Raw genomic sequence first — 22405 nt, 5'->3', positions numbered from 1 at the left:
AGAGTTATTGTCTGCCTTAAGTGCAAGGTGAAAGTACTGAAAAATCACATACCCTATTTGAAAATGTTGTAGAACTTAGAGCTTTTACCTATGCATAGCTATGACAGCTCCACATGGTACCTCGGCGAGAATTAATTATCTTAATGCTGCCCCATAGAGTTGAGGGAAACTTTTGTCAACTGCTGTTTGTCATTCTGCCATCAACAGGCTGCATCTGACAGATACTTTTATGCATTTAATTGCAAATGGTAGCTGCTCAGCGAGGCGCTGCATGTTGCCAGTTGCCAGTTGCAAGCAAACCAATTTCAATTTCATGCCACTCGGCGGCTCTCGACTGCCCCAATGCAAAGCGGGCGACAGTGTGTCTCTTAATTCTCTCCCTCTGACGTTCTCCCTCTGTCCTTCTCTTGCTCGCGGGGAACATCTGAAGACAGGCAGTTGATGAGCTGCACTTTTCAGCTGTAGCCGAAATTGTGAAGGCAACGTTTCAACGTTTCAACCTTTCAACGTTTCAGCGTTTCAGCGTTCCGCGTTTCAGCTGCGTCTTCAAATGAATTAACATAAAAAATTAACTCAACAACAGCTCTGAAAACTTGGCAAACTGCGCTGTGGACCCAGAACAATTTCCTCTCGGCCAGTTCTGGGCGAAACAGGTTGTAGGAAACAATTAATTAAACTAATGACTTGATAGAAATTTTCGCAGTGCACGCTAAATGATTTGTAAAAAGCTAATTTTTAGCTGGTTGTACTAGTACCCTCTATTTATGCGAGTCAGCTTTATTATAGCTGAATAAAGAAACCTAAGCTTTGATTAGGCTTTAATTAAAGCGAAATCATTGACTAGAAATGGAACTTTAATTGGGATTGGAAATGAGATTTCAAAATACCTTAAAATATCTTAAGTTCCCCAAAATATTGTTGTAAAAATTCTAACCTTTTTGAGAGCAAACTAATCTTGATACACTGCAACTTATAGTCGATCAAATTCTTATTCGCTGTTCATTATAACGAAATTAAATCTTTTCTGAATATCATATTTACAGGGTAGTTTCAGGTACTTTTTTGTATACTAATTATTATATTTTCGATTTTTTTTTCTTCTAATCAATCAATATTATCTATATAGTTTTTTTTAAATTTAATTATTTACTTGTACATTTTCCTTGTTATCCCTAAACTTCTGATAGACACTGTGTATGACTAAAAATTTTCAAGAAATTTACTGGAAGTGTCATTTGCTATATGGTATTTGTTGCTTAACCTTGTAGTTAGATAATATATTTTTACTCTTGCCATAGATACTACATATATACTATATGGATTTGGCGCTCAGCTGAATACGAAATGAATTTGTTTGACTGCATCAATAATTAGCGCGCGGGGAACGTTTAGCAGGCAAGACTCGACAATTGTTCAATTTGCAAACTGCGTAGTCTGCGGCGATGTGGCTGTCACTCAGCTCATTTGCATGTTCTCTCTCGAAGAGTACAATTACTAGATGTATAGATATAAATATATATACCTCTATTCGTTTTGCCTACATTTAGAAATGACAAAATCGGAATCAACGACTGAGTGTTTTATTGTAATTAAGGCAAAAATTTGACTCGAGGCAAAAATTAATCACAAAAAATTAATTAAAATATGTAAAAATAAAAATTGTATTTGCTTGATTAAGTAATTACTTATAGTAACTGTGGAGAATCAAGAAAGTCATTAGTGTTTTGAAGAGAGGCGGAGCTGGGCTCTCGTTCCTGACTAAATTATAGCTGTGTTTATGACTCAGTTAGCTGCCGCATTTAATATTAGTATCCAGAGAGCTTGGATACCACGTTAGATAAGTATATAAATACGGGTTTGTGCCAGAGTCCCATTCCAAAATGGGCCAGGCCTCATAAAAGTCGTTAATATTAGGTAACGTTATGTAAATTGCAATAATTGTTGCCTAAGCACACAACTAGCTGTAATAATAAATTGATTTGAATTCAAAACGTGAATATTTTGATCAATTTTGGCATAGATCTCAAAAGTTAGCGTCGTAACTCTTAAATATATTTTGAAGAATTGTATAAGCAAAATGTGTATTCATATGGGGCAAAGCTCAAATTAAATGACGAATAATTGCAAATTTATTGTATAAATATTTTTATCTCAAAAGCTGTATAAAGCTGTATATTGAGTAGATCTCGAGATTTACAAGATCTAGATTGCGGTTGTTGTGTAAACATATATTAAAGAATAGCAAATTATCAGTTGACAAATAATTAATATAAAGACTAAAGCCGGGATTTGTTTAAACTGAGTTAAAGTATTATTATATAACTATGAATGCTCTATTAATTCACTAAATTTCACATATACTCATATATTCTTAGCTTAACTGTAAGCTACTTAAGCCCACTTCCACCTAATTAGATTTATATACATATTTTCATTTGGCTTTTTTTTCAAGTTCAGGGTCGCTAGTTAGTTTGGATAGGGATTTATCCTTAGACTATTGGAGGGCTTTGCTCTAATTTCGCTCTATTGGGTCGTTTGTTTTGATTTCCCCTGGCCACAAATCAAACACAACAAGAACGACAACAACAACAACAACGCAAAATCAACTAAATGCATTTTAATTGAAGTTTTGCGTGTGGCCACCGAATAAGCGCCCACAACAGCCACGCCCCATTGGCAGCCAGTGGCCTGCAATTTGCCAGCTGTCAGTCGCTGGCGCTCATGCAAAAAATATTTTAGTTGCTGACACGACGACAACAACAAAAACAAGACAAGAAATAATGCAAATTGCGCATACGCCACGTGGATCCAGCGGGTTAGCAAGGGCTTGAAGTGTTTTTTGGGGGTGGGGCTTGTTGGAATTGAATGCGGGGCAGCTGAGTTGTCAGCGGCTTTGAATTTTAAGCCGGGCCATAAAGATAGCGCATAGCTAGAGCTTAGCAATAAATACCAAATAATTGTGGCCCATAAAAGTTAAGTTGTTAATTGCTTTGTTTGCTTTCGAGCCGCGCAGCGTCGGGCAGCCAGCGGGCATCGCGTGTGCCGTCGTATTCAATGAAAACCTTTGACGAGCTGTTTGCTGTTCTTGTTCTTCTTGTTGTTGTTGTTGTTGTGGGTGTCAATTCTCGGGCATATTTTATTAAACGCGATTCCGAAAAACTTGGCCCGCAAAAACAATGTTAAATAATTCATTCCACACAAAATGCTGAAAGTTTTTGCGTGAGAATTTAGCCATATTACACGTTAACACCCCTGGAGTGGGGAAGGGAGTAGTTGTATATATATGGAGTGAGTGAGAGGGAGGCGTTGAGGCGTGGTGGAAGGCTGCGTGTTAAGCCGGAAATGAAAACTCTGTTAATTGCCATGAAGTATGCAAAGTATGAGCAAAGTTGTTGTTGTTGTTCTTGTTGTTGTTGTTGTTGTTATTCTATCTATCGATAATAACTGAGCAACTGCCTGTCTGTCTGTCAACTTCGGCGCTCACCCCCCGCTGTGATTCTCATTTCGGTACCATCAAGTTTTTTCCAGCAAAACTTTTTGCGATGTCAATGAACTTCAATGTGCCCGGCGGGCAGCTAAACGCGGCCATAATGGAAAAGTCTTGTACAGTAAACACCCATCGAATGCAATTTATAATTATTTAATGAGTTATTGGCATTTGTAAAAAACTCAATTCGAGCTAAGTGCTTTGGGATAGTCCTTTAAAGTATCCCAATTAATAAAGCAATACAAATAAATCGGTGTCTGGGATTCGCTTTACTTAAATGGGCACTCACTCAAGATCAATTATAATAGGCTTAGATGAAAATAGAAAATGTTTGGAAAACATATAACATAAAGATTTGGGTGGACGTGTGTAAAAATGCAGGAAGAGACACAGGATAGTAATGAATATAGGATATGGGTATATTATGTAAGATATAGAATATGGGATTGGAATATAAAGATATAGTATGTGGGATGTAGGATATAGAATATAGAATATTGGATATAGTATGTGGGACATAGAGTATTTATAGCACATACGATATAGGATATACGTGCAGAAGGAGCTATATATAGACCAAATAGATACAGGATATAAGAGGACATATATTAATATAGTTACCTATAGATAAGAGATAGATCAGACTTGTGAGCAAGTACATTATATTTCATATAAAAATTATCTTTCGTGTTCTATCATTCAGACTTCTCACAGATCTAAGATCTAGAAATGTTGTGAATATATTTTTATACTTATATTAAACTAAGTTTCTTTTTGGTTTGTGTTCTCATGCATTACATTGACTGCAATGGCTGAGTCAGCAGCTTCTGTTTTTGTATAAACAGAGTCAATTGGAATAATTGAATCAGCATTTCGAGCGCTGGGCCATTTGATGGCGATCTCTGATGCGTCATAGGTGGATAAAGTTCTCTTCGCTATAGAAATATTCGCAAGCTAATTACCATAACTATCGTCGACCGCTGCATAGGGGGGCGTGGCATCGCCAGCTAGGCCCGTCGAGTCCATGGTATCGCCCGCAACGGCAACTGCATTGGCAAAGGCCAGGGTGGTGGCAGGGATCGCCGGCGGCTGGTCCTGCTGCTCAATGGAAGTGGGTGCCGTGGCGCCAAGCGTCGAGGCGGTGGGGCTGTGCGTGGCTAGTTTAAATTCAGTCTCAAGTGTTTCCCAGCCGGAGCCGTCGGCCTCCGCATTGACTAGATCCAAGATGCTGCGCTGTGTGGTGCTGCTGTCCAGCGACAGCTCTGGAGTGGTGCGAGTGGCGCGACTGCTAAATGTGGTGCTGCTGGCCGTTGCCAGCTGCGGTGGCTGCGCAGTGCTGGGCAGCGCTGTGCCGCAGTGCTGAATCGCCAGGCAGCTGAACAGCAACAACTGCAGCAGTGGCAGCTTCAATGGGCGTGGCATTGTTCCAATACGCGTTCCAATTGTAAGCAGAAGACTCGCTCGGTTTTCGTGTTGATTTTTGTTTGTGCGAATTTGTTGTTTTTGTGCGCTGTGCTTTGCACCACTGTGCAACGCAAGGCTTGTTCTATTGTAATACTTTTGCAACGTATTGTTTGTTTTTATAAGTTGTTTGTTGTTACTACAACATTTTCTTTCTTGTTAGTTTTATTTTTTACAATTTGTTTTAGTTTTTTCTAGCTAAAGTTTTTCTATATGCTTAAATGATTTCCATTTTTACACTGTCACAAAATATTGTAAAAATATCAATTAAATTGCAAGCTGTTATTATTGTTATTGTTATTGTTGTTGTTGCTTGTTGCGCACTATATAAAATAGCAAATGCAAAGAGAGATGTAAAAATTATCAAAACTCCACTCGCTGCCGTTGCCTTACATCATAATTTATTGCATTTCATTTTACTTTACTTATTCACAATTCTTGTTTCTCTTGCGATCGCCCTTTGTTTTCTGGCGAGTTCAACCCGGTTCAATCTTTAAAACATGAGGGCGTGGCTACTGCAGTTGTCGACGCATCAAAAGTCCCCTCCGTCTCACTCTCTCTTTCTCTATCTTCACCTAACTCCCTTGCCCTGCTCATGTGTGACCATATAAATAAAAATTATAAATGTGCCCATATAAAAACTGTAGGAAGCAAAAAATAAAGTAGAGGGAAAAACTTGTAAAGCGCTTGCAATAAATTGACGAGCCCAGCGTCTGTCCCGCTGACATGTGTGCAACAGCTGGCGGCACTCGCAGACGGCTTCATGCCTCATGTCGCAAAAAAGCAAAAAGATTTAAAGCACAAGTCGAACATAGACGACACAAGTGCACGCTACTCCAAGTTCAAGAAGTTGTCCACAAAATTAATGGCAGTTGAGTATGAAGTTCAAGGGCTGAGGCGAAGGTTTCGCATTAGCCGAAGGTAAACAAACAATAACGTGGCTCAGTTAGTGAAGTATAAGTATAAAGATGCGTGGAAAATGGTTATTAAACAATCTATATTATATATGTATATTGCTAGAGAAATAACTGCTTGGTACAAAAGAAATTTAACTTCAATGAAATAACTTCTAATGAATCACTAAAGTAGTAAAAAAATTGCTCAGTAATTTTAATGGGAGTACACCACAAATAAGTGAAATAATTAGTGAAATATTATATATTAATAAATCATACCATATACAGCAGCAGCTCTCATAACTAGCTTAAGAAATGAAATGGTTTTTTCTAATGGAAAAATAGGTCATTGTTTAGCAGCTCAGCTTGCACATTGTTTTCTTGCAGTTCCTCAGTCTTTTTTTTTTTCTTCAAAACAAAAGATAGTATTATGTAATCCAAAATCCATTTGTTTATCCATCACTTGTCAGTTAATCCATTTCTCTTATGTGATTCGAGAAATTTTCTAACGAGCTCTTCCTCCTAAATGGTCTCTAATAATTGGATCAATAATCAATATGCTGTTTGCTAATCTGCTGAAGGCAGGAGCTCAACATAAGCTTCGCATATGCTCGAGCAGTCGAGCAGTTGGGGTCAAAAGGCAAATGCTGTTGGCTGTCCATCCAGCTGCCAATCCAAGTGGGCTAATTATCCACAGCGACGACTAACCTAGTCCAAGAACTGTCAATCATGAGCGCAGTAACTAATATGCCCCGAACTCAGCAGCTTACTCTACACTGCCAGTTAAAGAAAGAGAGAAAAAGAAAAGAGATGGCGGGAGAGGGGGGTAGGGTGAGTGGAGGGGGGAGTGGCTGAGAGGTAGCTGAACAAAGTGCAAATTACAGTGCGCTCGTGCTGATTCATTGAGAACTGGCTCGGCACGCCATGTGCTTGGGCTAAAGTGTTGCTCGTGACTGTTGAGCAGCCGGTGCTAATTAGCAGCTCATCAAACTGCAGCCGCATGCAACAAAAATACGAAATAAAATAAAAATAATAAAAAAGAAAATGAAATTGTAATAAAAAACGGAAAAATAATCTAAAGCCTGGGCTGCTTACGCGTTACCATAAAACGAAATTATCAATAAACCCAAAATATTCGCATAACAAAATGTGACACATAAAAGACGGACAGATTGACGGGCAGACAGTCGGAATAAGAGCGCACTAAAAGATATATATATCTATACGAATATAAATAGTTAGTAGACTGGCTCACTGTATCTGCGGCCATAAAAAAGATATTGGAAAACGAGTTGACGTGCTTTGGGTCCCAGAAAATTGGCCAATCAAGCGTCAATTGTTGGACCTTTTATGGATCTAAGACGGGTAGCGGAAAGTTAAGTAGACATAGCTTATAAAATGGCAACCTATTTGGAAATACCTAACTAGCAAATACCCTGTAGTATGGAGCATGGACTCAAAAATAGCAATAATTGGAAGTTTGTCATAATCCTATTTTGGAGTAAAATGGATAAATTATGGATTTCCAAGACTCATATAGGGATATAGTTAAGTTAATATAGTTAGCGAGAATTGAATCTTCTGGATATCAATTATAAAATGGCAAATTTTTTGGAGAACTGTAATGAGCAAACACCTTGTAATAAGGTTTAGCTGCTGATAATATAGATTTTCAAAACGAAAATTTAATTCTGAAAGCTTTAATTACATCTTCTTCGAAGTAGATTTTTTTTAAATTTCAATCTCTTATAGATGATAAATTTATGCAGTTAGACAAAGTTCAAGTTCAAGATGCTTTAGCTAGAAAGCTCTGGAGTCTGGTCAGCATCTTTATCTATGTGTACAGGGTATATACAGACAGAACTAATATTCAAGCAGCTTTCCCATTTATCTATACACTCATATCATATATAATAACAATAAACAATAATAATATAATATTATTACAAGCAGTAGATCGACGTCAATGCACGGGGCCAACGACTTTTTAGGGTCACTTCGGAAGAATTTGATTAGCAGATAGCAGTGAGTGGTCGCTGTGGCATGTGCCGCATGTGTGATTGCAAATGTAATTGAAAAATTGCCCACTGTTTGCTGTCAAGTGCAGAAAAACGGATGGGAACACAGATATGTGTGAGTGCGAATGTGTGTGTATGCATGTATGACCCATAAATGGAAAACATGCATAGACACACACTGACACAGTCACACACACCACATTGAAGTCGTGGCGAGTTTTTTTATGGTCGCTAGCCATTTGCCGAGATAAGCTCTATTATGCCTGTCATACACATAAACAATAATAAGTGACCTTTTTGCGAGTGTGTCAGTGTGCGTGTGTGATTGATAAAAAGTGAGCATATTATCGTTTTACCAGGTAACAAATGTTATAGCTGCCTGCCTACCTCTGCCGCTCGCTATAAACGGAAGTAGAAGCTACGAATATAGTAGGTCACATAAGCCTAAGCCGATTTCCCGTTGTATTCTGAACAAACATATAAATAAACCGAAAATATAGCTTTATGGAGCAGCACAGTAAACGAAGGCAAAATAATGTGGGCGGGCGACTGACTTTGTTGACAACCCGTGAAAGTGTGTTAAAGTGTGTCTCAAGTGTCAATAAATATCATCTAATTGGGCACTCAAGTAACTGAAATGATATGGCTACAAATTGAGCTGATCTGATGGGCAAGGGGAATTGTAAGCCTATGACTATAAACCCTTTCAAACTGAAGATTGAAATGTTAAGCTGAAGTTATTTCTCACATAATATGGCATATGACTTACACTAAAAGCACAATATTTAACTTATCATTTGTATGACAGCAATATGAGGGAGTAATATATTTTGGTTCGTATATTGTTTCCACACTCAAAACACGCATCTATACGAAATTTCATTGAGATAATTTCATAACTGCCCGAGTTCACATAGGCAGTCCCTGGGTCTGGGCTGTTCTTAATGCATATTCGATAGTTTGGTTTCCCTAAGCAGCCAATGCCAAGAAGGGAACACATCTTCGATGGCTTTAATAGGCGTGAGACTGTTTGATAACCCACATATTAACGCACTCAAGCATTCGCTTTCGAAAAACCCAAATCAAATACGTCTAACACACTTCCTATGCATACAGCGACAGCGAGAATGTTTATTTAGTTGTATTATGTTTATTTTTTCTCTATCCGGTTTTTATGAATGGCCCACATTGTGTACTACATATTTGTGTGTGCATTCACGTATGTGTATCACAAAATGTTTGTTTGTTGTTTTTAGCGACTTGCCAAATGCTGTTAATTTGTTGGCCAAATTAACGTGCAACTCTCTAGTTATGACTGGTAGTACCATGGCTAAGGTCAGTGCACTAGGGATATCCACACACACACTTACACATACACATAGACGTAAATATATATCTATACATATATATAAAGTTACATATATATGGGTGGCTGCGCATGCACGGCAAAGAGGATGCAGGATATGCGAAAAATCAATAGAGCTGGGCTGTGCACGTGGTGCCCAGAGCACCCTTTGCCAAAATATACCAAGAGTAGTAATTCGCAGCGCTACGCGACAAGAGAAACGGGCACACAGCGAATGCAGTCTGCTTCTTTAAGAATTGTGTCAGCTAACTGTGCTTCATCATGATATAAATACACTTATTGTTCTATTTGTGTTTATTCTCTGTCGGACATTCGCGTTCTTTTGCTAAATATGCTAAATTATGGCATAGTTGTGACCAAGACAGAGCCGCAGTAACAGATACAGCGCGCGAGCGAGCGAGAGAGAGGCACAAGATGAGACACACAACTCAAGCTGGGCTTCTTGGCAAGCATGCGGCGCTGTAGAATGTCAACAAAACGCACAGGGCACTCACGCTCGCTAGCGCTCACCCTCTCTCGCTCTCAGGCGCTTCGCTGCTGTTTTGTGTTAAATGCTGCTCTTTCATTCCGCTCTCTCGACTCGTTTTGAGCGAATTTGCCTGGCCTTTGGGCTGCGTACTGTTTTTTTTTTATTGATTTCTTGAAAGGTACACAAAATGCGAATAACAACAACAACGACGCAGCGAACAAAGGCAACAGCAACAACAACAATAACAATAAGATTAATGGGCGCACTATTAAACATTATTTTTATATCTATTTATACACATATAAATGTATATTCTTGGATTTTTTTATGATTTTATCTAATATCTTATTCACACACTTTTATTGTCATAATTTTTTGCGAGCTGTAAAACTTTTGTATTTTTGGCACATATTTTTGGGCAGAAATATATGTATGTAGCTGTATATTGTATCTTTTTTGCTTGCTATCAGATATTCAGCACTTTCCACACATCAAAATGCACAACCACTTAAATTGTTTATATTTCGATTAAGTTATTACATATATTTCATTCTTTTGTACCCAATTCGTTCGTCGTAGCCGAAAAAAAGGCGGCTGCTGCGCAAAGAATTTTTCCAGGCGTTCGCACTATACAAAATTTTCACAGCTTTGTTTTATTATACTTTGTGTTTTTCACTTATTTAGTTACTTTTGAAATTTATGAGCAGTCAACATATGACTTTGCTTTGTGCGCATTTCATTGACGATTTTTATTAAAGTTTTTTAAAAATGTTTGCCTAGTTTTTGCTTGGGCCACAATCAGAAAAACTGAAGCACAACGAGACGGCGGCCACAGCGACGGCGACTATGATGACAGAGACAGACAACACACACACGGGTGACTGGTACAACTGTCAAATACATTCGCCGCCGTTGGCTGTGTCCAATTCGCCGTGGTGCGGCATATGCGGCAGCTGCTACTGCTGCTGCTGCTGCGGCTGTGAGAGAGCGAGAGCGTTTGTTTTTGCTTGCATGTGTGTGTGCGAGTGACTCGCCAGCTCTGAACAAAAATGCGAGTGCAAACGGGAAATTCGGTTGTTAGGGAATTTTATTTTAGGCGCGCATTTAAATTGTGGGACATTTGCTGCTAGCTGATATCGCAAGCAATAAATGGGAATCCGAGAGTTTTATTGAAAGAATCAGCAACTGCAAATTATACTGATTAAACAATTAAATTAATAAGTTATATTATTATATTATTTAATGGCAATAGCTGTGATAAACTGCGTACGTAATAGCTTTGATTGAGATAAAGGAAGTTAGATACGAGTTACGCTTAATATAGTTCAATGCAAGTTGTGTTGTGATATGGTAATATATAATGAATATAATGTGCAATTGTTAAAATTTGTTTTTAAATTTTCATTTATAATAATTTGAGCTTATTTTATATAATACGCACATGTATGGTATAATGCATTAAAAAACATTCACTTACAGACAGTTTTAAGCGCTTAAGCGTCTGTCTTTCACTACATTTGACAAACTCAGCTCGTTCCATGAGCAATAACAAAGGGACTGCCTAACTGCCTGCTTATTGCCCATTAGGTTTGCCTTTATAAACTACATTGTCATTTGCGTGTGTGAGAGTGGGTGTGTGTAATACTACCTGGCATACAATGCTTGGCTATTTAGTAAGCCCCCCTTCACAAAAGATACATCATTAGGCATTATGTTAAAATTACCTGCCTATGCATAAAACCACTTGAAAACTCATTACAAAAGCTCCACAGCGACGCTTACATAATACACACACTTACCCACACACACACATGTATATACATGGCTGGGAGTGGGCAAAGGGGTGGCTCAGACTGTTAAAACATTTTGCACCATTGGCCACAAAAGTAGGCGCTGCAAAAGTTGGCCACAAGGGCGTTAAAGCACTTAGATTTATGTCGCCCGATACACGCGCTCAATACACACACATACACACACAGACATACACACATACATACACAGTCACGACTTTGACTCGTTTTATGCATTTAATAAAAACTTTCACTTCAGCTTTTCGCAGTTTCCGCCACGCTGCATGGAAAACTTTTCTGCGCCTGCATTGAAGCCAAGTACTTAAAAAGCAATTTCCATGCAGCATGCGAAATACACAAAAAAGAAAAAAAAAGGCAGAGGGCTGCCTCAGCCACGCCCAAATATTAATGAAATGATTCGAGTGGAGTTATGCTTATGTTTGAATCTGCTTAATTTTTTATTTCGGTCTGTTTATTTTTTTGTTTTAATAATATTTTTGTGGCTTATTAAAAAGTTAAAAGCGGCTGATATTTTTGCTAAGGTGCTGCAACCTAGTTATGTGTGTGTGTGTGTGTGTGTGTGTGTGGGTGGCATGAACAAAAAATCATAAAACCCATCAAAATAATGTTAATTCATTAAGTGGCCATAACTTGCTCGGGCGCCCAAGTGTAGGCTATAAAAATTTTACGCCCAAAGGCAACCGCACAGCTGAGGGGGGAGGGTGCTGCCTGCAGCTACTGGATTTCCAGTAGCAGCCACAACATCATCGAGTGGTTCTTAAGGAGCCGTTAAGCATGGCAGTTGGCAGAATTGTTGGCGCCTTAGGTTAACTTTCGCTCTGCCGAGAAAATGAATGATTTTTATTTAGATTTTATGGGCAGCACGGAGTCGCTGCTGAGGGCTGTTGGTAATTAGAGCCACGCCCCGCCAGGTGTGTAGCATGCTACAGCCGCAGCAGCAGCAGCAGCAGCAACAATAAACTCGAAAATTATGTGAATGAGTTTCTTAACTTATTTTCGACTCAGCCAAAGCTGGCCCCGAAAATACCGAAAAATATTTATACATATATAAAATGAAAATAAAAATAAAAAGTAAAGTTGCTCCCCAGTCAGGTTTTAGGCTCTCAAGATTTATATCTGGCACATGGCAGGCGATTCGGTGGCGGCGATGGCGGTGCAGGTGAGTGTAGGTGAGGCACCGGAGCTGCTGGGCCGTCTAAACCACCAACGAGTAAAACAAACAAAAAGCGGTATGAAACGAAACAACCAGGCAAAGTTAAATGAACAACTTTTGTGCATTATTTATCTGCAAAGTGGAAATATGAGCACTAAGAACAAATGTGATCAAACGAGCTGCAAGGCGAACGACTCCAAGATGCCCTGTAAATTCCTATCGAAGTCATATATGATTTTCTAGTTTGAACGACTGATAAACTGCCAAAAATTAAGAGCGAGAGAGATATGAGAGAGAGAGAGAGAGAGAGAGAGAGAAAAAAAGAAAGAGAAGAGATCACAAGGGAGAGATATACAAAGATGGGTAGAGGTTGGTACAAAGATAGAGAGAGAAAGAGTAGAGTATGTGAGTGAGGAATAGGGAGAAAGATATAAAAATAAAAATCAAGATTGATAGAGAAAGATAGCAAGAGATCAAAATAGATATAGACGGATAGATCAGATATAAAAACTAAGATATATATAAAGAGAGAGGGGAGTAGCGAGTGAGAGAAAGAAAGAAAGAGACAAAGACAGACAGATAAGGACAGATATTGATGTTGAGATCAAGGGACCTAGCAGAAGAGAAAAGAGTTCAACATGAAGATCAAATGAGATTTAAATCAAAGCAAATGGATAGAGACCGAATTTAAGAAGGATGAAAGTAATAAGGCTGATTAGTTGACTGACCAACATGTATAGATTCCTTGATTAAAAAAAAAGGTGCCAAAGCATGTCCAGCTTCAAGCTACAATTTCAATTTCAGCTCATATGGTCGGCAGAGATAACCTTTGGTTATCTTGATCAACTCGAATAGCATTTCTAAGACTCAAATGTTTGCTGCATGCATATACCCTGCTGTCCACTGGCTGCGTACAGGGTATGCGATATCATAACCACAATACTGCGGCATAATGGAGGCTCCGACATAGCCAACAGCCTGCCAGCAGCAGATGAAACCACGCTGCCACTTGGCCTGCCTCACTGACTCCCTGACTGATTATGAGCTTTATGTGTGTCTGTGTGTGTGCATGAGTCTGTGTGTGTGTGTGCCGTAGTCACTCATTTAATATTTTATGACTTATCTCTTTTCTATTAAGATATTTTAATGCACAAGCGAAAAATGTGTAAAGCAAAGCCCACAAGATGAAGCTCAGCCCCAGCGCCCATAAAATCTAATAAACATAAGTCAGTGACTGTCATGCAAGCATGTGTGAGTGTATCTGTGTGTCGCGGTGTGTGTGTGTGTGTGTGTGTGTGTGTGTATAGTATATTGTTGTGGTTAGAGTATCTTATGGAGCTGGCTCTATGTGCTTCAACGTGCTCAACGATCCAGGCTTTTTATTGATACGCTGCTTAAAATTTACAGCTTCTGAAGAAGGTTTACGAGATGGGCGGTAGCCGTTATGGGCGTTGGGGGCGTGACGTAGCCCCGCCGGCTGCGATTTTTAATATGCATTAAAATTAATAAGAACACGTGTCGTGTTCAGACTTGGTCGTCCCACTTGTCGCAGCATCTCGTCTTCATAATTCCATTTTATCGCGCACAAATTTTTATAGCTACGCCGCGGGCGTCGATTTCTCGAAATAAAGCTCCGGCATAGTCCTTGCCGTGTCCTCGTGTCTTCCTCCTCGTCCTCGTCTGCCCAGCTACGCAAATAATGTGTGCGAGCATTGTCGTTGATTTTGACGCCATTTTGTTGGGCTGTTAATTTTATGCTCACGAGATAAGAAAATTGCGACAAAAGCCCTGGAAAATTGCCCGAAGGTGGGCGACAAATATCACCAGCTATTTATGAATACCCAATTTCGCATTCGCATTGCACGTTTTATTTTTTCGCCTGTTTTTCCTTTATTTACATTTCTTACATTTTCGTTGTTTGTGATTTTCCCAATCAGTCTAAGAGTAACATATGCTTCACTTGCTTATCAAATTGTTGAGCCATAAACAGTTTGTCGGCTTGATTGTGTCAGATGAATCATTCGAGTTTCGTATCTAGCTGCGGGTGTTGTGCGATTCGCATTGAAGGCGTGTTGCAAAAGTCGTGCGTGACACGATTGCCGGACTAATTGCGAATGTGTTCCAGATAGAATGTAACCGGAATCAGTATGAAAGTTGTAGACTTGGGCAAAGTCTAACCCCTGCTCTATATATGCATTGGTAATTATGAAAAATAAGCACATATACTGAGCTATTACGAAAAATATATAGACTAGTACGATGTATGATAACAAAATGGATTGATAAAAAGTTATTCATAGACTGGAATGATATATGACATACATAGCCGTATGATATACAGAAATATTAATTCCAAATTATAGTCTCTAGCTCTAGCTCAAAATATATCTATATGTGCTTTCTGACAATATTCTTTCATTTAACCTGAATAAATTTTTGATTGTTTTATATCGGCAATCAATATAAGGAGATAGGGAGAGAACATGGTCAAGGAGCCATTGCTATACCCGGAAGACACTATGATTATATAAGTCCACTATCTGGGAACTAGAATTTTCATCGCATTAACTGTAGGGACTCTATAAGCAGAGTCGTTATAACCGGATTATACTGTATATATTAAATATATATAATTCATATTCCACGTCGCTTTTATTATGCTTAAACAGAAAAATTCGTGGCACTACTGCCTTTAAGTACGTATTACTTCATATTTTTCTTCCTTATCTGCCAAATTCTATCAAGAAAAAAATCGAATTCTCTCGGGCGTCAAAATGTTATCAGCAAAATAATCTGCGATCGACTTTGATTTCACATATGAAAATGACATAATTCACTTAATAGTCAAATTTCAGGATACGAAATAACTACTTGCATAGGTAATAGTGTTCGATTTGACATCTATGAATTTGGTCAGCAATTTGCCGGCGAGCCCAGCCCAATTTGAATCGCAGAGACCCAGGCCAAGTAATTGCCATGGGCCCAATAATTCGATTGGGCTGCTCGGCTCAGTTGAGACTTGTCAACATATAATTTGAGGTGCATGGCAAACATACATATATGTATATGTGTGTCTGTGTGTGCGTGAGTATGGCTGACTACCTGAACTCTGCTTGGAACTTAGCAATATTGCATTTCGGCCATGCGCCCGTGGCCACGCCCCAGTTGTGGGCTATGATTGTGCATTTCAGGCTTTCAACGGCCGCCGCGTCCGCCTTTTGCCTTTGACGTGGCAATAGCCGAATGCTGCCTTTGAATGGCTCCAGCTTAATTGAAACTTGGAAATCTTGCGTAATTTGTCAGCTGCCAAGGGCCATTTCACAGCTCAATGAATCGATAAACATAATAGATGTGTAGAATAGATAATATATTAGAGATATTCTACAAGCTCGGGCATTCGTTTGATTTCTGATTCACATTTGTTGCGCTTTGATCAAAATTTGTTTGGCCTGACGCAAGTCCTTTGGGTTCATCAGCAAATGGTTTTGAGACTGAAAACTTATTAAATTCCTAATTCATATTTTTGTTGATAGTAAAATGCAACAATATAATTGAAAACCGAAAATGAATATCACAGAAATTAATATATTTTATCTCTATTATAATTTATTATATTTCTATTATAATTATATGGAATGAATGAAATAGTTAATATATTTTCTATCTGTCATCATCTGATAGACTCGTTTGATGTTGCTGATATACTGAGCATATAAGGAGAATTCGAATCCTATCCAACAGCAATATTCGAGCAGTCCGAAATTGTTTTTAGTCCATAAGCGTTTACTATATACACTTTTGTTCGCTGTTTAATAAATGTATCTGCCAGGATATTAAATTCTGAGATGGCGCAGCCATGCTATGTTGCTCTTTGTAAGTGTGGCTATAATAAAATTTTCGCCTTTCTGTTAAACCCCTGGCGAAATTTGCGGTCCGTTGATCAAAAACAAAATTAGTTGCATTACATCAACAGCAGCAGCAGCAGCAGCAACAGCAGCAGCAACAGTAGCAGCAACAATGGCCAGCTATAGCAGCATCTGCAATAATAGCAGCGTCAGCGGAAATTGTTTCATTCGCTGCCCGGCCGCCACGCCCCCTCAGCAGCGGCCGCCCTGTGCGGTGCGACAGGCGACGCTTTGGTGGCTCTGAACAAATATTACTCATACGCACCATGACCGCACACACACATACACACAGGTAAGAAAAAAACGCTGCCACGCGTCACAGGTGGGCGTCATGTACAATAGCCACGCCCACCTCCCACACACACACCCATACACATGCTTCATATATATATATAGGGTCATGATATTTACACCCTGAACGCTGCTGTTTAACCAGCGAACAATAAAACGAAATTGAATTTTGCGCTTTTAACGGCAAAAACACACACCAGGGCCATAACCAGGTGGGCAAAGGTAGATACTGTACGTGTGAGTGAGTGTGGAAGTTGGCCTTAATGGCCAGCTGGCAGCTGCGTGTATGAGTGTATGTGTGTGTGTGTGTGATACACACAGACAGACTCGCACTATGCAGTTTTTAGCCATGCTCGCTGTCAGCCTTATTGCCACTCGCAGCAGCAGCAGCAGCAACAACAACAACAACAGGAACTTTGGCTACAACAACATTAAGCCAATTATATGCTGCACTTTTGACATTAAATTCGATTCAATTTATTCGCGCGCCCTTTTGGCCAGCGCCTGCAGCAACAGCAACAGCAGCAACAACAACAACAACAACAACAGCAGCAGCAGCAATGGCTGCGATTTTGAAGTCAACGTGGTTGTTGTTTGTTGTTGTTGCTGTTTGCTGGTTGGCAGGCAGGTTATTGTTTCTGACGAGGAATTTAATTTCATGCTCACAGCAACAAACACCCACACACATACACAACCACTCACACACACACACACACACACACACACAATTCGCCGTCGTTTCGCTGGCAACACAAAGCAGAGGAAATTATGCGTTAAGTGCAAACCCAAAAGCACAAAAACAACACGAAAATTAAGTCAAATTAAGTTAAAATAGAACTAGCCTGACTCGCTGACTAAAAGCGTAAAGCGTTTCCATTTCTGTATTGCATCAAGCCAGGTGAAAGAGCAACAAATGCAATTGAAGCAATTCACATTTACCTTTTGGCCAACTGAGCTTTGCACTCTAGTTGACCAAGTTGAGGGAACCATATATATATATATATTAGATCGGAGGTCATTTTAATTGTGTCAAAAGTATAGCCTCGATTACTTGCAATTGCTGTTATTGTTGTAGTTGTTGTTGTTGCTGCTGCTGCTGTTGAGAATGATGAATATATTCACTCTGTGGACATTTCCTGTCCAGCTGCGGGCCATAGCAAAAAGCAGAAGAAGAAGAAGAAGCAGCAGCTGGCAGTAGATAACTACAACAAAAGTGTAAAATTTATGTTTTCTATTATGCAAACGGAGCGACCAATGTCTGCACATTTTCATATGTCACTTCCATGCCCAAACCCGCTTGCATTTCCATTGTCATAGTTGTAGTCATTGTTGTTGTTGTGGCTGTTGTTGCTGTTGTTGTCGTTGACTTAATGGCAAACGACATTGTGAACATAATGCTGACATAATAATATTTTTGTTGCTGCCCTGATCTGCATGACAACGAACTGACGCCGCACCACACACCACCCACACACCACCCACACAGCACCACTCAGCAGCTGACTGACTGACTGACTGAGTGCTTGAGAGAGACTGAAGCTGAAGCTGAAGCTGAATGCCGCCTTGCCATTTGTCTGCGTCATTACTCACAGTGGCAATCTACACTCCCTCACACACACACACACACACACACAGACATTTACTGCAGCTTCAATAAAGTCCATAGGAAATGCATTTTTATTGCAAAATATTTTTAGCTTTTTTTTAGTGTTGAATAACACAAAATCAGAAGCAGCAGCTGGAGCAGGAGCAGCAGAAGCAGGAGCAGGAGCAGCAGAAGCAGGAGCAGTTGCTGTAAGCGAAAAGTCAAATAAATTTACAATTTTACACAAAAACACACACACACACATACACATACACCCACACCTGCTGTGAATTTTAATTAGAATTTTAAATTTGCTCAGTTTTTAAATTTTTTCCTTTTTGGTTTTTCCATCAATATCCTGCAGCGTTCTTCGGCTAACACTAAACGCTTCACACTTCAGATGAAAACGAGAATTGGATTTTATAAAAATGCTTAAAATCAAATTTAACCGCAAGACCTTAAATTAAATTTCATATATTTACTAGAGTTATTAGCCAGAATTTTCTATCTTAAGTGGAATTTTAAGTGTGTTGCATGTCGAGAGCTAATTAAACAAATTCAATTTATTAGTGGCCTCAATATTCAAATGGGACGCATATTTAAATAGAGTAGAGTAATTCATTGGAAAACAATTGAGAACAGAGAACAGGGAAGGCAAAGGTGAGGTTGTAGTGAATACCTCTCATATTGTTTAAGCTGGGACAGCCACATGATTTGGGTGTCTTTAGCCATAATGATAATTATATTTTCAAGTGAATTATGGATAAACTTTAAAAGGATAACCTTTATATATTCATGAAACTCTTTTTTAGTTAATAATGCATCTATATAAAGGCTTTTTGTCTTCAGACCGAAAATAGCTGTGGCTCAAACATTTGTTATCAATAAAAATTCTAGTTAATTTCACAAAAATATCTAACAATTTATTAAATTAAATTATTTTTCTTAGATTTAAAATAGCACACTTAAGATCTCTCTCTTTTTCCCTCCCTCTCCCTCTTTCTCTCTGTGTTGCTGTCTCAAGTACTGCTGAGGCATATATGTATGTACAACAATAATTTGTTCTATTTCCATCATGCTTTTAAGATGTGTCTCATAAATGAAGCCCGATTGGTATTTAATATGGTTAGAGTGCTCTCATATTGAATGCCCATAAACAAAAAAATGCGTAACAAAAATCTATAGAATTCTTTTTTTTTTTGTCTGCTATGCACAAGATTAGAGAATATGCGAAGGCGTAGCTGGTGCGGAGGAGGGGGCAGCCAGAGGAGAAGGGGGAGGTAGTGTGGCTAAAAGCAAAGGCTAAATTCAAATTGTGCGCCCACAGAAGCGCACAGACACTGACAAAAGTCAAGCCGAATATGTGTGTGTGTGTTAGTGAGGGTGAATATATGTGTGAGTGTGTGTGTGAGCAACTGTGTGGAGGCGTGCATGTCTGTGTGTGATGATATGCTTGTGATTGGAGCACGAAACCGAGACGTATGATGATGTTGATGATGACAACGCACTATGGGTCAAACGCCCGATTTTTTGGAAAAAAGTCTTATTTTCAAGTTGAAAAACTGTACAAAATTTTAATGCCAATCCATTAGGAATACGCTATATGTAAATGTTACATACTCAGAATTTTAACAGAGGCGCGATCTGCTAACAAAACTGCTGTTAAACCGAGCTGTTATGCATGACACGCACATTATCAGTTTTGTAAAAACTTTATATGAATTTCAATCGCCAATTGAAATCAAAATAATGGCAATTAGATCAAAATTTGTGGTGGAAAATATAGAATCGGGCTTGTTCTTTGTTTTTACGTGTTTGTATTGTCCAAAATCTTTATGTGATGTAAAGTTTTGAGTAAGTCAAAAAGCTGCTTTTGACATCATTAAAAAAAAAAAATTGTTGTCTTTGATAAGAGAAAACTTGTGTTTGTAGCATTTTGTAGCGATGAATTTACGCCCATATTATAAAATATTCAATTCCGAGCTATGACCTATAAGTTCAACGTGCACTTTTGAGCACTTTTTACGCAATTTCATTTTTCAGCAACTAACCTCGTCGCAGGTGAGGAAGAGGAAATAAGCCTGTTCGAAAGGCAGGACACTTAAAATTTTGAGGTTTATGGCATGCTAGCTTCAGATAATGAAGAATACGCTGATTAACAATAAAAGAGATATATTTTAATGTTATTTGTGCTTAAAATCATAAAATATAACCTTTTATTCCTTGAAAAAGATTTTTCTCAACTTCTACATATAAAAACTATATGATATAGTTAACCGATTTTGATAATTTTTTTACAGGGTCTTTGAAACATGAAAACACATCTAATATGTGAATTTGGTGCAAATTACTTAAAAAGCTAAAAAGTTGGGACATCTAATAATATGAAAGAGGGGCGATGTCACGCCCATTTTTTCATCACAAATGCATGTTGCAAACAAAAGTCAAATGCAAAAAAACAAATTGAACTATCTTTACTGATTCAAAAGTTATTAATTAATTCCAAAAAATCGGGCGTTTGACCCATAGTGCAACGACGAAACACACACACACACACACACACACACATACATGCACATACATATGATGAAGGGGTGACTGAAGAGCTGTGGGGGTGTCATAAACAACAGACAAGTTGCACATGCACTGAAGCATAACTACCAGTTACAGCACTATGCGAAAAATGTGAGCACACACGCACACACATACACTTTAATAGCTTATACATACATACGCGTGTGTGTGTGTGTGTGAGTTAGAGGCAGAGCGAAAAAGTCAGCCATAGACTGCGACGCTGCACGAAGCTAGCTGGAGTCAACTCGTCTCTGCATATATTAACTCCCACTGGAAAAATTTCACAAGACAGTTTAGGGGCATGTCAACGGGGGTTGAGTGGGGCGCTGGATTGGCAGAGTTGCCAACAACTGTGACCAAACAATGTTGAGGCTTTGATGAACCTTGAAAGACAACAACAGCAGCAACAACAAATGGTAAATATGACAAAATAGTGCAGCCAAGCCAAGAGAGCGACTGCATGGCAAAGTGTTGCTGCTGAGCGAGCGGAGGGCGTGGAGGCGAGGCAACAGGGCGTATGAGTGTTAAAAATTGTGCACTATGGATGAATTGAAGTTCCGATGGGCCATGTGTGTATGTGTGAGTGTGTGTTGATGTGTGTGTGTCGCCTCATCACTTCGAGCAAATGGAGATGAATGCGACGTCTGTGCCGCTGGGAAAGACAGAGCTGAAAGCGAGCAGAGATAGAGAGGGACTGCATATTGGCATATTTTATGCATGCTTTTGCCACAAAAGGCACACACACACATTTACAGATATTGCCAGGTATTTGGCTTGTCGCCCCTGGAGCAAGCATCACAAACTTTTGTATTGTGCGGTCGGCATTCAGCTCAGCCATGGGCCAAAGCTCAGAGCTTGGATCACTTCGCTGGCGCTTTATGTCAATTTGGCAGTTAACTGTTTTAACAGCCGCAGCAGCAGCAGCCGCAGCAGCAATGACAACAAAGGCCAAGAGCCAGCTCTTTTGTTGACCGCACAACAAATATCTAATTAAATCTTTTACATCTTTGCTGGTTTTGTGAGCTGAAGTTTTTGCAACCTCAATGCAATCAGATTTAAATTATTCACAATTCAATTTGAATCTCAACTATTTTGGTTTAATTGACAAATATTTCACATTACAGCATATCCTTTCATTGCAAGGAATATTGATTTATAACTTTTTCCAAAAAGCCGAGCTAACAGCAGCTGAGGCATGATCGACGAGCAGATGCTGTGTGATTTTTTTTTTTTTTTTAAATTTATAAATATATAAATATGTAAATAAATAATAAAATAAAAATAAAATACAATAATAATAATAAATAAAAGTTCATATACAAATTGATATAAGATATTGCTAATAAAATTTGCTACCTATAGAGCTTACATTGCCTAAAGTGTGCTCGA

General features: G+C 38.9%; 1 protein-coding gene across 10 annotated transcripts in view; it reads right to left on the bottom strand.

Annotated features, from left to right (window-relative positions):
- Nucleotides 1–22405, bottom strand: part of Ptp99A (Protein tyrosine phosphatase 99A) — a 153327-nt gene that overhangs the window by 28200 nt on the left and 102722 nt on the right. Inside the window, exons 1-2 of one of the 10 annotated variants that reach the window (XM_089466327.1) lie at nt 10360–10582; nt 4450–5187 (exon numbers count right to left, since the gene is read on the bottom strand). The exons of 5 other annotated variants lie outside the window; for them this stretch is intronic. In XM_089466327.1, the coding sequence (XP_089322453.1) occupies nt 4450–4909 (460 nt within the window). In that variant the 5' untranslated portion in view covers nt 4910–5187; nt 10360–10582. Of the gene's footprint in view, nt 1–4449; nt 5188–10054; nt 10222–10258; nt 10277–10359; nt 10583–22405 lie in introns of those variants that run through there. 4 more of the 10 variants (XM_089466323.1, XM_089466338.1, XM_089466329.1 and 1 more) reach the window with 4 other exon arrangements.

Source organism: Drosophila arizonae, chromosome 2 (genome assembly GCF_054131065.1).
Source record: "Drosophila arizonae isolate 15081-1271.41 chromosome 2, UAZ_ARI_1.0, whole genome shotgun sequence".
Taxonomy (NCBI): Eukaryota; Metazoa; Arthropoda; class Insecta; order Diptera; family Drosophilidae; genus Drosophila; species Drosophila arizonae.
Note: the sequence above shows the minus strand (reverse complement) of the source record. Positions and strands in the feature narration are given on the sequence as shown.